The following is a 17,478-nucleotide window of genomic DNA, read 5'->3' on the forward strand; positions in this document are numbered from 1 at the left end:
CGCGGATCAGGTGGTGGTGTTCGCAAGTAGCGTTCTTGAGGGCGGTCATGTTGTCAGCGGTGTGGTCCTTGCGCCAGGCTTTCTCAAGGGCGCGACAAGTTTTCTTAGATTCTTTGAGGGTGTCAGAGAACCAGAGAGGTTTTTTGGTGTTGGTCTGTCGATGCGTGTGTTTGAGGGGAGCAAGGTTGTCTGCGCAGTTGGAGATCCAGTTTGTGAGGTTGAGGGCTGTGTCGTTGGGGTTGGTGGTGAGGGTGGGTTGGTTGGCGGCGAGTGCGGAGAGCAGTTGCTCTTCAGGGATCTTGTTCCACTGTCGACGAGGGATGGGTTGAGTGCAGAGGTGGCGGGTCTTGCGTCGGAATGTAAAGTGGACGCAGCTGTGGTCGGTCCAGTGTAGGGCGGAGGTGTGGCTGAAGAAGACGTGTTTGCTGGCGGAGAAGATAGGGTCGAGCGTGTGTCCGGCGATGTGGGTGGCAGTGTTCACCAGTTGTTTGAGGCTGAGGTTGGCGAGGTTGTCGAGCAGGGTGGTGGTGTTGGGGTCGTTGTTTTGTTCCAGATGGAAGTTGAGGTCGCCTAGGAGGATGTAGTCCGGTGAGGCGAGGGCGTGCGGGGAGATGAAGTCGGCGATGGCGTCGCTGAAAGGGGCGCGTGGTCCGGGAGGACGGTGGACGAGGGATCCTCTGAGGGTGGTCCTCGGGTCGGTGCGAATCTGAAAATGCAGATGTTCCGCGGCTAGAGGGGTGTCTTCGGTGGAGGTGGTGACGCTGATGGAGTCTTTGAAGACGATGGCGATACCTCCTCCTGCTTGGTTGGTGCGGTCTTTCCTGGAGATCTTGTAGCCTTCGGGGATGGCGGTGGCGATGTCTGGAGTAGAGGAGGCGTTCATCCAGGTCTCCGTGATGAAGGCGACGTCCGGTGCTGTGGAGTCCAGGAGGTCCCATAGTTAAACGGCGTGTTTGTGGACGGAGCGAGCGTTGCACTTGAGGTGGTTGATGGCACGTGGGCTTGTGGTCGTGGTAGTTGCGTGGTGGAAGATGTGTTTGCAGGAGTTGCAGGCGAAGGGTCCATGGGTGTGTTTGGGGTGAGCTTGGAAGCAGGTGTTGGAGCATCCTGGGTTGAGGGCATGGAGGGTGGTGGGGTCGTAGCGGATCAGCGGGGCTTGGGAGAGCTGGGGACCAGGGTCGTGGCGCTGGGCGCGGGCCAGGCGCGGACGGGCGCAGACGGGCTTGCCTCTGGCACGCCTCCGGCGCGCCAGCGGCGCACCCGCTGCGCAGTCGCGCAGCGGCCGCCATATGAGGTAGGGGGGAAGGGGTCAGCTGGGGGCGAATGGGAGCTGGGGGCGGGGGCGTGCAGGAGGTCGCGGCGGGAAAGCGCGAGGGGGGGGAACAGGTAGAGTGAGAAGAGCTGGGGGAGAGGGGTTTAAGGGTGGAGGGGGGTGAGTGTTAGGAGGTTTAGGAGATTAGGGAGAAAGATAGGAGTAGGGCTGTGAAGATAGGGGAGGGGGGGTTGTAGAGGTGGGTGAGAGGTAGAGTGAGAGGATAGGAAGATAGGTAATAGAGGGGGTGGCGGGAGGGGGGGAGAGATAGAGAAATAGATAGAGAAAATAGATAGATAGAGAAATCGATAGATAGAGAAATAGATAGAGAGATAGGAAGATAGGAGGAGTGAAAGAGGTAGATAGTGAACGGGTTAGATAGGGTCGATAGAGAGGGGGATGCGAGTGAGGGAGGGGGATGAGGCAGGAGCAGGAGGGCAGGCGCGGGGAGAAGAAGACAGAGGAGGCAGAAGAGCCGAAGGCAGAAGATAGAAGACAGAAGACCAGAAGACCGGAAGAACAGAAGAACAGAAGAACAGAAGAAAGGAAGACCGGAAGAACACAGAAGAACACAGAAAAACACAGAAGAAGATACAGAAAACGAAGAACAGAGGGCAGAAGACCAGAGAAGAAGATGAGGAAGAAGAGAGGCGACAGGAGAGGCTGAGAAGCACACAGAAGAAGAGAGAAGAAGAGAGAAGACGGGGAAAAGAAGAGTACAGAAGAAGATTACAGACGAGGAGCGAGGAGGAAGAACAGAGAAGAAGAAAAGAAGCAGGAGCAGGAGAGAGGGTGAGTAGCGCGGGGCAGAGCGAGGGGCTGGGAGGTGGGGGGTACTTACTGTGAGGTGGGTCTCAGGAACTCAGGAACCTGGAGGAGCTGGAGGAGCTGGAGGAGCTGCAGCGGCAGGGGGAGCGACCTACCCTTGGCTAGCTAGAAGCCAGCATAAAAGTACATACTCTCTGATATTTAGTGGGTAGCTGGCTAAATATCTGAAGCCATGCTCTTTATCTGGCTGCAGGCTAAATAGTAGATATCATGTACTGTTTGATTAGCTGTCAGATAAATAACATGAAAGAGGTCTTTCTTTAGCTGGACATGAAGTAAAAAAGGGCTCCAGGAAAAGCAGACCCATGTGGGCAGATCGAAGAGGACCAATACTAAGAACAATGGAAAGGCGGACCAACAATAGTATGACAAGGACCACAGAGATCAAGTAGGACCAGGAGGCCAAAAGCAATGGAGCAGGACCAGGAAGACTGTTGCTGAGAAGGGCTAGAGTTTGCAGGACCAGGAGGACCTTATCAGTAGGACTATGATGAATAGAAAGAACAAGGAAGTCCTGGCCCAGTGGTATCAGGATCAGAAGGTCCATGATGGCCAGACTGATGGAGACCCTCAACTAGGATGAAAAGGACTATATGGACCAGAGTCAACTATAGCATAGGAACTAGGAGGACCAGTGCCACAGGGACAAGGGCAAGGAAAACCAGACCCTGGAGGACCATTATTGGGAGGACCATTACAGAGAAGACAAGGGTCAGTTGGAAGAATAATGTGGAACAGGCAAACGAGGAGACCAGGAGGACTAATAGGACTAGGATGGGGTAGCAGGATGGGGGCACTAGGAGGGCTAGAGAAACCAAAGCCAGTGTGACAAGTACCAGAAGACCTACTCCAGGAGGACCAGACAAAGGGCTGCAAGAACTAAGATTACCAGGACTACATGGACAAGGGGGGCCAGGAACTGTAGTATTAGGGACAGTAAAACCAGGAGGACCAGTTAAACCAGAGGAACAGGACGGGGAGGACAGATCAAGCAGAATTAAGGTGACGAGGTTGAAAAGGGCTAGGACCGGAAGTCTCTGAATTAGGAGAACCAGGAGCCAGAAGATCAGGTGCAGGAGTACATGGGAATGGCGAACAAACATGCTAGATCTGGGACTGTCATACCCAGGAATTTCTAAAGTTATCAGGAACGGGAAGCCATGAATAATCACAACTAGGAAATGGTTGTGGCAGGTCATGCCTGCCCGCGTTGAAACAGTGTGGGTGAAACTCCTGGTGCTGAAAATCAGCACAAACAGCACCACTTACCCAAACTCCGTTGATCACGGAACTCCGCAGAGTTTTTTTGGCACTTCACGGAGCTCCACATAGCAGAACTCCGCAAACTCCGCCTAGGCCTATATAAACCTACTTGACCCCCAAAACCTATGTTTTGACACAAGAATGAAGTATATAGGTCTAATGGTTCCTGAAATATAGCATAATCACTGCAACACATTTGCCAGTTTTAAAAATGTCGCCCAAAAAAATCAGCCCGTAATAGCAATGTCTACCCAAGCTAAATTACTTCTCTAATGATACAAAAACAGAAATCAAAAATGAAAATCTCTGGAGAACAATTTTTTTACAGAGGTATATCAAGGGTTGAAACTTGATGTACCTCCGTAAACCTTTTGACTTCTGTGGACCCCCACTTTATCATTATTGAAACCTGAAGACCCCCACTGAATCCTTATTGAATCCGGGGACTGTCCACTGAGTCATTACTGGAAGCTGGGGACCCATCCTAAAATTGTCGATAATTTGAAATACAAAAAATTACAGAAAAAAGACAGAAACAAGCATTCATATAACACATACACAAATGATAACACATTTTATTGAACTTACAAACAAATATAAGTAAAAAAACATTTTAATAGGAAGGTTGGAGCTTTTCTAAATTCTAATGAAGCCACACATTGTCCATGGTATATTCTGTTTGAGGCACCTGCACTGCGCCCACAAATCAATCTGAGAATACCAGTTTCATTTTTAGCCTCCAATTTCAAATTCCGTGGTATTTACAGTATGTTTTAAAAATGTCAGTTATACATTTAGCCACTTTATTTATATACACTTCATTAATCTGATAATTGTATTCAATTTTCTAAACAGTTGTAGACCCCTTGATGAGGCTTTGCTGACCCCAAGGGGTCCCTGGACCACTGGTTGGGAACCACTGCTCTAGAAGGACCAAGAAATAGAGACCTAGGGGGGCAAACCCAAGAGGACAAGGAAGATAAGAGCAAAGAAGACTAGGAGCTACGACCGGGAGGACCAGGGGAAACAAGGAGAATGGAGAACCAGGACAAGGGACATCAGGACCAGGATATTCACTGCCAGGAGGTACAGGAAGGAGGGCTAAAAACAGGACGGCCAGGAGGAAGATAAACAGGATGTCCAGAACCAATGTGATGAGAAGAAATGGGACCATGGCCAGTTAATGTAAAATTATGAACACAAGAAGCAGGAGGATCAAATCCTGAAGGACTAGGAAGATCAGGAGCATGATGATTATGGCAAGCAGGACCATGGGGCAAGCATAAGAAAGGAAGATGAGATGGCACTATGAAGAGTGCCAAAAGACAAGAGCCATGAGCATCAGGACCGGAGCAAGGGAAGACTAGAAGGATCAGGACCATGTGGAATGGGAACAGTCCTAGAACTTCCAGTTGGACCAGGAAATCAGGACATAGGGCCCAGAGCTCAAAGTGGAGAGGAAAGACCAGAACTAGTGGCTGGCAGGTCCAAGGTGAGCAAAATCAGGAGGATCAGGACAACCAGGGCCAGGAAGATGAATGGGGCTGACCTTTTATGGCCAGAGGGACCAGGACCAAAATGATCAGGGTCAGAAAGGCTCTAATAAAGGAAACCACTTTGTGCAGCGCCAGATAGATAGTGAGCACAAGGCACATGAGGGCCAGGACAATCCAAACAAAGAAGACAAGAACTATGAGGGTCAGGATTAACAGGACCATGAGAAGCCACGTAGAGCAAGGAGACCAGCAAGTTAATGGCTGATGTACGAGGGACTGGATGAACTGGGTGAGGGGGATCAGAAGGACCAGGTCAAGCGAATGTGGGTCAAGAGTAAGTAATATGATGAGCTAAGAGAAGAACCAGGATGGCTAGGAGTAGTAGTACCGAGAGGACTAGTCAGACAAAGAGCCAAACAATGGAGTCCGCAAACAAGAGGATTGGGTCATGGGGCACAAAACCAGGAAAAGAACAAGGCCTGTGAAGGCCAAGAATAGGAAGACCAGCACTAAGCGTACCATACCCAGAATGAGGAAGACTAAGAGAACAGGACCTGGAGGGTCAGGAACAGATACGCAGGCAACCAGAGCCAGAAGGACAAGAGCTAAGAGGACCAGGGCAGTAATGGGTACCAGTGGGCCACAATCAAGGGGACCAGGAGGATAAAGTCACAGGGGCCCAGGCAGATCAAAACCTGCCATACCAGGACAAAGTTGATCAGTGTGAAGAGGAAAAAGAGGACAGGGATGAAAGGGTTCAGGATAACCAAGCCGGGTGTCTAGGAACAGGATGACCTGAACAAGGAGGATCGGAACTAAGAGGGCGAGTTAGTGCAGAACCTGTATGGCAAGGAGCTCAAGAACTTGGAGGAATATTGCCAGATGCAGAATGGCCAAGTGAGTTAGCCAGATCAGGAGCAGGTGGACCAGAATCCTTAGGAACAGTCGCGAGATGGAAGAGCATTAGGGGAACTAGAAGGATTGGGATAAGCAAGATTAGACCAGGGCTAGGAAGACTGGGGGCAGAGCCAAGGGGACCAGAACCCTCAATACCAAGTGAAGTAGGAGGACCAAGGTGGCTAGGATCAAAGCACTCAGAGCCTTGAAGACAAATGGGACCAAACCATGAGTAAGATGACCCGCTCCAGCCCAGAAGGACCAAACAAGGAGGATGAGGACCAATGGGTGCAGAACCAGGTGGACCAAGAAGATAGTGATGATAGCCAGGAGGAATACACTGACCCAAACCAGAAGGACTAGAATTACCTGACCCAGGAGGACGCCCAGTACAAGGAGGGGCCCAAAGAACTACAACCAGGAGCACCAGATTCAGAAAGCCAGGACCAGGGTGATCATAACTGGTGAAAACATAGCCTGGAGGAGGCCCTGGAGGACCAAAACAATCCAGAAAAGGAGGACCTGGAACAGGGCCAGGAGGAGGACCAATACCAGAAGGCATACAAGGACCAGGAGGAGAAAGTAGAAGACTGGCAGCAGGAGGACATCTCTTTGATTTTAGGCCACATGTATTAAGATATCATTTTTTGTAAATAGTTCTTGTTCCTGCTTCTTGTGCTGTCAATCCCTTAGAAACACCCAACTTTTTGGGCATACTTATAGAATTATTAGTAAATATTTGCTGAAAATTCGAAGAATGTAAAGTTAATAAAAAGCCAGGAATGTAACACTCTGAGTGATAGCAAATGCTGACTGAGGTTGGCATAGTGGCTGGAGGGTGGATCAGAAAGTAGAGGAACTGAACCTTGGCAGAAGGGTCTATGGGTGGATGATTTTGTCCATTAATCTCTTGGCGAAATGGGAGTTTTTTCTGATAAAACTCCTATTGCAGGAGCACCGGCACAGAACAGGCAGAATGAGAGCTGCCCATGTTAGCAGCATATGTTTGTGCTTTTATTACTGTGGAGTGCGTCCTCTTGTTTATAATTGAAACAGGGATGCATTTGTGCTGAAATTTAGATGGAAATCTCACATTCGTTATTTGTGTAATTTAGCGTAATTTCACTGAAAGTTCACATAATCACACAAAAAGAAATTGCACAAAGTTTGCAACTCTTTTGTGTGAATCTCCTATTTGAATTTATGATCATAAAACCAAAGATCCCTGTAGTGTCAGTACATCTAGGAAGCATCATACCGGCCAGAATTTGACATTATGTAATGTGATTAAAAATAACATATGTAGGGGGGAGGTATAGCACAAATGCAAAACTTACATTTCAGAAGGTTTAATTATTTTTGTGGATGCAGTGATTGTTGGAGGTACAACTGAAAATGTATCCAATGTTATGTTGTTGGCATTTTTGCAGCGAACTGTCACAGCTGCAGCTTAATTACACATATCCCACACACGATTTTCTAATATTTGTGTTTGTCTGCTTTCGCTCAGCGGATCCTGGATGTGGCGGGAATTACACGGACAGCGAAGGCGTGATCACCTCCCCCTTCTGGCCTCATTCTTACACCAACAGCAGGCAATGTGTTTATACTCTCTGGCAGTTTCCCAACGAGAGGATTAATCTGACATTCACTGACCTCGAGCTGGAGAGCCAGAGTGGCTGCTCTTGGAATTATATTGAGGTGATTTACTTTGCAATTCTTTTATGTGATCGTGTAATTTATGCACATTTGTGTACTTAATTTTTTTGTGCTGAGCGTTGTAGGATATCAATAGACTTCGCATTGATTCTGAATACGACCTGTACTGGATTACGTTTTCACACATGATTCTGGTTAACTAGAGACCCCCGGAAGTTGTTGGTGTTCATTTCATCTAGATATATAATTGGTGCACATTTTATGTACCATTACTACAAAGGCAGGTTTCTGGCTGTACATTAGATTCTCCCTCTTTTTCTCACAATATATGCATTGTACAGTGCTGCGAAGCCCGTGTAGGCATGGCCGTGCAAAGGCATGAAACAACAACTTGCCTTTCACCCAGAGGATTCAAGCCCTGAACATCCATCTCTTCAGCTCTGGGCGGTCTTCCTGTCAGTTTTACTTCAGCGTCTGCTCTGACCAACACTTGCAATAGGCAGCCGGAAACTACCGTAATTACCAAAGATTAGGCTGTTGATTTAAGAAGCAAGCATAAGGGGCAAGTGATCATTAAAACAGAAAGATGGCTGCAAGCATTCAGCAACGCATCACTGGTCAATGACTTCCTGCTCTCTGAGCCTCGCATTTCTGGGGTTGTTATTATTATTATTATTATTATTATTATTATTACTATTAATATGTTTTTTTAAGCTGTCTGCATTGGAAATTTGGTACAAAACTAGCAATGTAGATGAATTGCAGACCATTGTGATTGGTGTTTCCATTTAGTACACTGGGGCAATTGGTAGAGGTTTTCATAGGGGGATTTCTGGAGAGGGCTGGTATGCTAAAATGCTGGTATGTGGCCAATCACAAGTGTGAAACAAAATGAACCCTCAAGTGGAGAGAGTAGTGAAGGGAAAAAGAAGGAAATAGACCTTGAAAAACACGAGCTCAGAGGAATTGTTATAAAAAATCTGTCTAAAAAATCACAGTGATATATCTCATTAAATGTGGTGAACCTACATTATCCCCGCACTCTCTGGTGATATTGTTTACTTTGCAGGAGTCCATCCTGCACCACTAACGCCAATGAGGGTGGCAGAGTGATTTCTTCAGTACCCTAAGTCTTAAAGTAGTGCCCAATTGGCGTAGACCAATTGACCTGATTCCAGAACAATATGAATAGTTTTTGTGGTTCTTACAGATCTGGAGATTACATAATTTACATTGGTGCTTTGACCCTCTGCCTATGTCCCAGTATGATAGTTTTGATTGGTGAGTGTGTGGTTCCAATGGCGGTCTCTCCCAAACAATAATCTTGACCCCACAACTGGCTTTTTGGAGGAATGCCACCTTGGTGGACGCTCTTTAGGAAGTAGCCCAAGTCTAGCTCCAGTATTCGTCATGCTTTGACCGGTCTGTTTGGCGCTAACTGGTCTCCGTTCTGGGCTGTGTGGCATTTGAATACTATTGGATCTTCAATAGCACTTTAACCGGACACATAGATTTTTTTAAGTTGACCATTGACACCTTTAACCTTTCACTTTGGGAAATGCCTGGGAACCCTTCCGGGCAGTGAGTTATGGGGTAGTGTCCATCATAAAACATGGGCATTTAGAAAAAAGGCAAGAAAACATATATCAAATGCACCATGATATATTATAATATCATATATGGTACCTCTTCCTCATGCAGAGCCAGTATCGAGCTAAAGACTGCTTGAAGTGTGTTGAGGACACAAAACCTTTCCACATAGGAGAACATTGGCTGTAGGCCGGCATATTATTTATTTTGTACTTCCTTACTGTGCAAACACCTTAGATGTATTTGGGGTCATATCTTGGCCAAGAATGAGTTAGGACCTCCAGTTTTTGATCATTGTTTTATTATGTTGACCATAGTTCTCACTGCACTACTTTGCTATCTGTAAATAAAATCCGTATTTACTTTTTAAAATATCTCACTGATTAGGGAGTGAGTTTTTTGAATAATTACTTGAGTCATACAGTAGTTGAATTGTAAAGCTACTTTCAGCTTCTGGAGTAAGCGGTGATTGCTCATTCTAGCTACAACTATATGAATAAAGTAATTGTGTTACAAAATTGAAGAACAATAGGGACACATGATCAATAACCAGTGCTTAATTTGTGCTTGTTGTAACCGGAGCTGAGCACCAGCACTTATTTTTGTGGTCCGGGGCTTATTTTTCTGCTTCAAGCATTTACTGCGAGCAAAAGACACAAATGGGAAAAAAAGGAGGAAGAGAAACATGAAAAAGCTTCACAATAGGAGAAAGCAGAAAGCTGCAAGAGTGAGCTGAAGGGGCAGGGAGGGGCTTTAAATGGATTGAAAAGGCCCGGGATGGCTTCAGGGTTATGCTGCCACAGTATTCCATGTTCACACATTTTATTGCAGCAGCCCCATGTTTAAGAGGTGGGTTTTGAGCACCAGCACGTTGTTCTTTACAAATTAAGCACTGTCAATAACAGAACCTTCAAGACGTACTGCCCTATAGCCACTGATTGCCCGAAGGACATATAGGAAAGGACTCACAATAGTAGCAGAGATACCGCCTAATAACTACTTACTGTCCCAAAGAGCCGGACATAAAGAAATGGAGTTACAACCGTACCAGAGATACTGCCCAAAAACCACTGAGGGCCACAAGAACACAAAGAAAATGACAAACCACAACTGCTGTGGTGCCTGAATGTTGGGTGGGGATTTTGGGCTCATCCTGCTGCACTGCTGTAATGTGAAAGTGAGTGTGTGATCAGTGCACTAACCAGCAATGTCCTGGATATTGGCATTGCATGCTGTACTGCAGTGACGGAGCACATCTTCTGTGAAGGCTGTATAGTGCGGAGTGCGAGCAATGTGGGTGGATTCTTGGCACAATGATTCACTGGAAAGCTTTGTCATCATTCAGGATGGTGGTTGATTTTGGTTACCTGTTTGTTAGTTACAGAGATTTCAGATTTGTAAGTCTATGGCATGCACAATAAGGACTATTGCCATTTACCAGTTCTTCTGAAATATTATAGGAAATGTGCACGTGACAGTGTAAATCCAGCATAAACTAATACTCTTTAATGAATTTGCGCTCCTAGTACCACTACTGCCTAGTGGTAAGCAGTCTTACAGAGGTTTTTTTGTTTAGACTCCACGAGTGCACTCACACTGTTACCATTGGGGTGAGCTGCTAGTACCACAAAGGGCAACTGCCCTAGCTGGCAGATATCCAAATAATAACATGCTTATTGTGCTAGGTGTCACCCATGTTCATGAATAACTCTCTCATAGAATGTTCCTTGTAATATGAATGATGAAGGGTGGAGAGAGAAACTCCGTGGTCATTTTCTACAGCCTTTTGCATTTGCAAACTACACAGAATTTGGGGCCAGATGTATTGTGATGGCCTTTTGCGATTCGGAAATAGCGTTTTTTAAGAAATCGCTATTTCCGACTCGCAAAATGCCATGTATCACATTTGCAAATCGGTAATAGCGATTTCTTAAAAATCGCAAATGCCAATACCGAATCGCAAATTGTGATACCGGCCCCATTTGCACCTTTGGGCATGTTGACCCATATCTGCGAATTTTTTGTATTTCCAAAATTGCGATTTCTTAACTAGAAATCGCAATTTTGGAAATGCAAAACCCCAGGGTGCTGGGGGCCTAAGGCCCCCTCTGCTGCACCCCAATTTTTTTTTGGGGGACATGTAAGGTGCACACATGCCAAAAGGGCATGTGTGCTTTGCATGTACATTTTAGAAATACATTTTAAATGCATTTTTTAATTTTGCACATGGTTACCACCAAGTTCAACTTGGTGGTAATTAGCGACTCCTAAATGCCCAAATCGCATTTAGGAATTGCTTCATACATGTGCTAATTTGCGAGTCTCTAAACAGGGTCGCAATTTTAAGGAATCGCTATTTTAGCGATTCCTTAAAATTGCGTTCAGAATGTCTTTCATGCATTCTAAAAGGGCTTTTTGCATTCGCAAACGGGCATTCGCACCGTTTGCGAATGCAAAAAACCTTGATACATCTGGCCCTTAATTGTTCCAGATATTTGTGTTCTGGCCATCTATTGCTTAGCCGCTGAAATGCTCTCCCTTGACAAGTGCGGGGATATACCGGTGATGAGTTTCAGTTTCCGTCCCAAAAAGACTGAATCTAAACTTCCATCATTCACACGGGGGTGTAGTGAAAAGAAATAGGTTGACTTATCTTGACATCTGTTATTTACAGCGCTTGGAAAAGGCAGAAATGTTGCAAAAAGGAATGTATTAGAACACAAATTATTATTATTATTCGATTCTTAGTTTTTTTTTGTTATCGAGCAAGCAGTCAGAGGTGACTTATCACTGTAATGTTCATGGAAGTCTGGCTTCTTCTTGAGAAGTATGTCCAATCCACTTTCTCGTCCAGTCCTGCAGCCAAGAGCCCTGACATTATCAGCAACTAAACATCCTCTCACTAGCACCAGGAGAAGCATCTGGTTCCTATGGAAACCCTGCATATTTCCTGCTGTCCATGGGGAACAATTCATCTAGGGCCCTGGTTCTTATCGAAGTGAGAAAACAGATGTCGGAAATGGAGCATTCAATGACATCACATGAACCAAATCCGTTTCCACAGTTTACGCTTTAATATAAACTTAAGATAGTTATTTTCTTGAAATAGTTCTAGGAAGTTTTCCCCCACCTGTCAGGTAAAGTCGCTGTTACCACCTGCTCTAGATGTATGATGATCAGAAACAAAGTGAGGGATGGAATGGTTGAATTAATCTCAGCTCTGGCAATTGTTTGGGCCACATTCCATTCCATTATTTTATACCCACCATACCACCTCAGTTTGGACCCGGACATTTACAAATCAGACTTGATTCATCTCTAATGGGAACAGTCCAGCCTGAACTTCCAGGCCACGTCTTCTCTGAACTCGAACACAAGCAAATCGGGACTGGTCTCACACTTACTAGGGCTCATCATCCAGACATTGCATGGTTCCAGTGGCAGTGAGCGAAGGACCCACGTCTGGGCATACCTGTCACAGTTAGGCCATCAAAAAAAGTAATGAATGGAATGCTTGAATTAATCTCAGCCACTGGTAATCGCTATGGCCACAACCCCTATCTATTATTTTTCACCCATCATGCTGTCTCATTTTGGGTTCACCCATATGTAAACCATTCTTGACCCTGCTCCAATGGGAACAATTCGGCCCAAACTACCAGGCCAGGTCCTCTCTGACCCAGAACACAAGCATTGCCCTTGCAAAGGTGATCAGCCAGGTACATATTGGTTCCACTGACATGGTGGTCAAGAGACCCATGTCTGGACATACCTGTTACATTAGGACATCAAAAACAAAGTGATGGATTGTATGCTTGAATTAATCACAGCCACTGGCAATCGCTTGGGCCACATCCCAATCCATCAATTTTCACCCACCATGACACCTCAATTTGGACCCAGCCATATACAAGTGAGACTTGCTCCTGCTCCAGTGGGAACAGTACAGCCTGAACTGCCAGGGCAAATCTTCCCTATACTGGAACACGAGCAACCCAGAACCGGTTTGACCCTTATTCGGGCTCATCAGCAAGATATTGTTTAGTTCCAGTGGCACAGTAAGCACATGACCCACTTTTGGGCATACCCGTCACACTTAAGTGATCAAAAACAAAGTGATGGATGGAATGCTTGTATAAATGTCAGCCACTGGTAATCACTTGGGCCGCATCACAATCCATCTATTTCTGCCCTCTATGCTTCCTCAGTTTGTATCCAGCCATAGGCAAATCAATCTTGACCTTGGTCCAATGGAAACAATTCAGCCCGAACTGCCAGGCCAGGCCCTCTCTGAACAAGAACACAAGCAACCCAGGATCATTACCACCCCTATCAGACTGAATAGCCAGGTATAACTCAGTTCCAGTTTCACAGTCAGCAAGGGACGGATGGTGGGGAATACCCATCACACTTAGGCCATCAAAAACAAAGTGATGGATAGAATGCTTGAATTAAACTCAGCCACTGGCAATTGCTTGGGGCTGCATCTTAATCCATCGTTTTTTCATCCCCCATGCCACCTTAGTTTGGACCCACCATATTCACATCAGTCTTGACCCTTCTCGAATGGGAACAGTTCAGCTTGAACTGCCAGGTCAGGTCGACCCTAAACAGGAACACAAGCAACCCAGAACTGTTATTTCCTTATTAGGACTCATCAGCCAGGTATAGCTGGGTTCCAGTGGCACGGTGAGTATGGGACACACGCTGGGTATACCTGTCACACTTGGAGCATCAAAAACAAAGTAAACAATGGAATGCTTGAATGAAACTCAGCCACTAGCAGTCGCTTGGTGCTGCATCTTTATTCATAATTTTTCACCCACCATCTCACTTCCATTTGGCCCTAGCAATATGCAAGTCAGTTTTGACACTCCTCCAATGGGAACATTCCAGCCCGAACTGCCAGGCCAGGTCCACCCTGAGCAGTAACACAAGCAACCCAGAACTGTTTTTTTCTTTTATTAGAGCCCATCAGCCAGGTATATCTAGGTTTAAGTGGCACAGTGGGCCTGGGTCTTATGTTGGGCATACCTTTCACACTTAAGGCACCAAAGCAAAGTGATTTATGGAAAGCTTGAATTAAACTCAGTCAATGGCAATCACTTGGGGCTGTATCTTAATTCATTGTTTTTCACCCACAATGCCAACTCAGTTTAGCCCCAGCCATATGCAAATCAGTTTTGACCTTGCTCCAGTGGGAACATTTCATGTCATGTCCTCCCTGAACAGGAACAGAAGCAACACAGGACCGGTTTTGCCCTTATAAGGGCTCATCAGACAGGTAGAGGCAGGGTTCCAGTGATGTCTGAGTGACGTTTGAGCATACCTGCCACACTTAGGGCATCAATAAGAAGGTGATAGATGGAATGCTTGAACTGATCTCAGTCACTGGCAATCGCTTGGGACCAAATTCAAATCCATCATTTTCGCCTACCATTCCACCTCAGTTTGGACCCTCCATATACAAATCAGGCTCTACCCTGCTCCAGTGAGAACAGTCCCATCGAACTTCAGGGCTAAGTCCTCCCTGAACCAGAAAACAAGCAACCCTGGACCAGTTTCACCTTTATTATGGCCCCTCAGACAGGTATCGCTTGGTTTATGTAGCATGTGGCCAAAGGCTTTCTAAAAGTATACCTAGGGACTCTTTCTTCATTACATTAGCTGACCTTCATAATACTGGAAGTTGTGTTGTTGTGCAGGAATGAAAAAACACAATGCAGCACAATAAAGAGAAAGGCACCTAGCTTTCAACAGTATTTCTCCTTTTCCGCCTCCTTCTCCTCCTCCTCCTCCTCATCGTTCTTACTTTTTCTTCTTCTTGCTTCTTTATCTTCTTGCTTCTGCTTTTTCTTCTTCTTCTTTCTGCTTCCTCTTCTTCTCACTTCTACTTCATCTTCTCGCTTTTTCTTCATCGTCTTGCTTCTGCTTCTTCTTCATCTCTTCACTTCTGCTTCTTCGTCTTGCTTATTCTTAATACTATTCTCGTACTTTTCCTTCTAGCTTCTTCTTCTGGCTTCTTCTTGTTCTCCTTGCATTTTCCTCTTCTTTTTCTTGCTCCTTCTTCTCCTCTCTTCTTATTCTCACTGCTTTTTATCTCTTTTCTCTTCTTCTTCTCTCAAACTGGCATGTATACTTTGGTTATTCACATTGGTCACTGTTACAAAAACACCTTTTTTCTTTTCTCTATTATGGCTCGCAAAACTTTAAATAAAATGTATTCACTCACTAAATGGTACTTTGAGAGTTTGGGTGAAATCAAGCACTTTCAAGATTTAAACATCAATTCAACTTCCGGTCAAACATGGAAATACCTGAAAAGCATAAAAACGTAGTCACATTCTTTAGCTGTTATACTAATGATGAGGAAATCTAATTAAATATGATATTTACAGGGCCCTCAGGGGAACCTAATCATTCATGGACCCTTGGGTGAGGAGGCAAGGCCAGCCAGCAGTACAGATCTAGATATCTGAGAATAGTTACCCAGTGGTGTGGCAAGAGCTCACGGTGCCCTAATGCCAGCAATGAACATGGCCCCTCATTCCTTAGTTGGGAAGTAAAAAACAGAAACAAATTTCGATGAACAAGACCCCTTACACCTCTTGGCCTCGTCCCACTGTGTCTGCTGCAATATTGAAAGCTATACCACTGCAATTACCTTGTGGCGCAATCCAGATATTTATGAATATGCTTTCTCATTTTAACTCAGCTCTGGGAATTCAGCTCCCCAGATATGCCAGTGGGGCTGGGTCCAGGTCAGCCTGTACAGGAAAGTACTCTGTCACTGTGTGTTCTTCGTCCATGAAAACATACACATCTAGTTTCCTCACAGTATTGGTGCCACAGGGTTGCTGTTCTGAGAGATAGAAGAGAATCTGTAACCCCAAACAAAAAGGAACACAGTACACTCACTCTGACATGCACACACAGACAATGGACTTTTCACAGTAGAAATGTGGTAGGCTTTCTGCACAGACATGGCTGGTGGTACATTATCGCTGTCATAATTGCCGACCCCAGAGCTGTAACAAACTACAAAGGAAAGAGAGAGAGAAAGCGCGAGAGAGATGAATGTAAAGAAATGGACCAGAACATCATCCTCCACAATGCATAAACCTCCTGGAAATGCTGACCTCCACATAGAGAGTACACCTTGTGGCACTTCGTGTTGTATGCCTCTCTCAGTGCATCATCAAAGTGTGTTGATGTAGCCTGACAAGCACTTCCGTTTAATAATGTGACACTACACAACCCCACTTGAACCATGCACTATTATTTTGCTTGGTGCACCGAGTTGGCTAGACAATTGCATTTTTGCACAAGATATTCTATTGAGCATTATCATTTCCACACTTAAACCAATGAATTGTACACCAGTTTTGTGATTCTGGCATCGAGAAGTACATCAACGTTAACTCTCATCGTTTTTATAAATCCACTCAACTCCTGCTCCCTTCCTCCCTATCCGGCCTATGAGGAATAAGTCAAAGAAGAATGAAGATATTGTTAAGATTGCATCTCTCCAAGGTATAAAACACCTCGTCCACTTTCCCCCATGTATAATCTGCCTATTGCAGTTTCACCCTTACATCATGTTAACTTCTGGGCTTAGTTCCTCTCCTCTTGAGATGGTTGCCAGAACAGTTTCAAAGCTTTTGAGAGGGGAAGGCAAGTCAGGGATGATATCTCCTCTGACAAATATCTCACCAGAAGGATACCAGATTGCTTCAAAATTTGCAGCATCTCGTACTGGCCCATATACCACCTTCTTCATTGGCATACTGCCCAGAGGCTTGAATATCATCGTATGATATCAGGTGGAGTTTTCTTTTTCTGTGCAGCTGCAATCATGGTTTTAGCTGTCCCTGTATAGTTCCACACAGTATTTTATCATATTTGGTTTGCAAAGGTAAATCCCATGTACTTTCTCCCTTTACTACATAAGAGAAATATTTTTTAGGAGATAGCCCAGGACAGCTCTTAGCGTGGCAAACACTTCTGTCCAAGAAAGTTGAATTTAGGGCAGTTCCACAAGATATAAGGAAGTTCTCCCTCTCCTTCACAGTCTCTCCAGTATATTGTGCTCACTGTTGGGTAGTATTATTGTAATTTAGTTGGACACATGTACCACTCGAACAACAGTTTATGATGTGCCCCTTTGCCTTGAATGCTTTGCATGGCCTTCTTTAACAACAGTCAACTCTAATGGAAGGAGGAGACCCCCTCTCCCTCCTTGCCCCGGAGGGCCCTGCACCAAGATGTCTTCAATGGGTGTTGGTTACAGGAAGTGGCACTTTTCCATGCCCTGCACCTGCCATTTCTGCCCTCACAACCAGTGATAGTGGCCTTCAGCATTCTTAATCAGGCCCTGGGCATGGTTTTCAGCAAATACCTCACCTTGTCCTGACGCTACCATTATGAGCCTGC

The 17,478-nt window shown here is 45.5% G+C and overlaps 1 protein-coding gene across 1 annotated transcript in view; it reads left to right on the plus strand.

Annotated features, from left to right (window-relative positions):
* Positions 1-17,478, plus strand: part of CUBN (cubilin) — a 1,111,275-nt gene that overhangs the window by 157,307 nt on the left and 936,490 nt on the right. The window contains exon 17 of the mRNA XM_069211549.1: positions 7,307-7,497. Coding sequence (XP_069067650.1) covers positions 7,307-7,497 — 191 coding nt within the window. The remainder of the gene's footprint in view (positions 1-7,306; positions 7,498-17,478) is intronic.

Source organism: Pleurodeles waltl, chromosome 10 (assembly GCF_031143425.1).
Source record: "Pleurodeles waltl isolate 20211129_DDA chromosome 10, aPleWal1.hap1.20221129, whole genome shotgun sequence".
NCBI lineage: Eukaryota > Metazoa > Chordata > Amphibia > Caudata > Salamandridae > Pleurodeles > Pleurodeles waltl.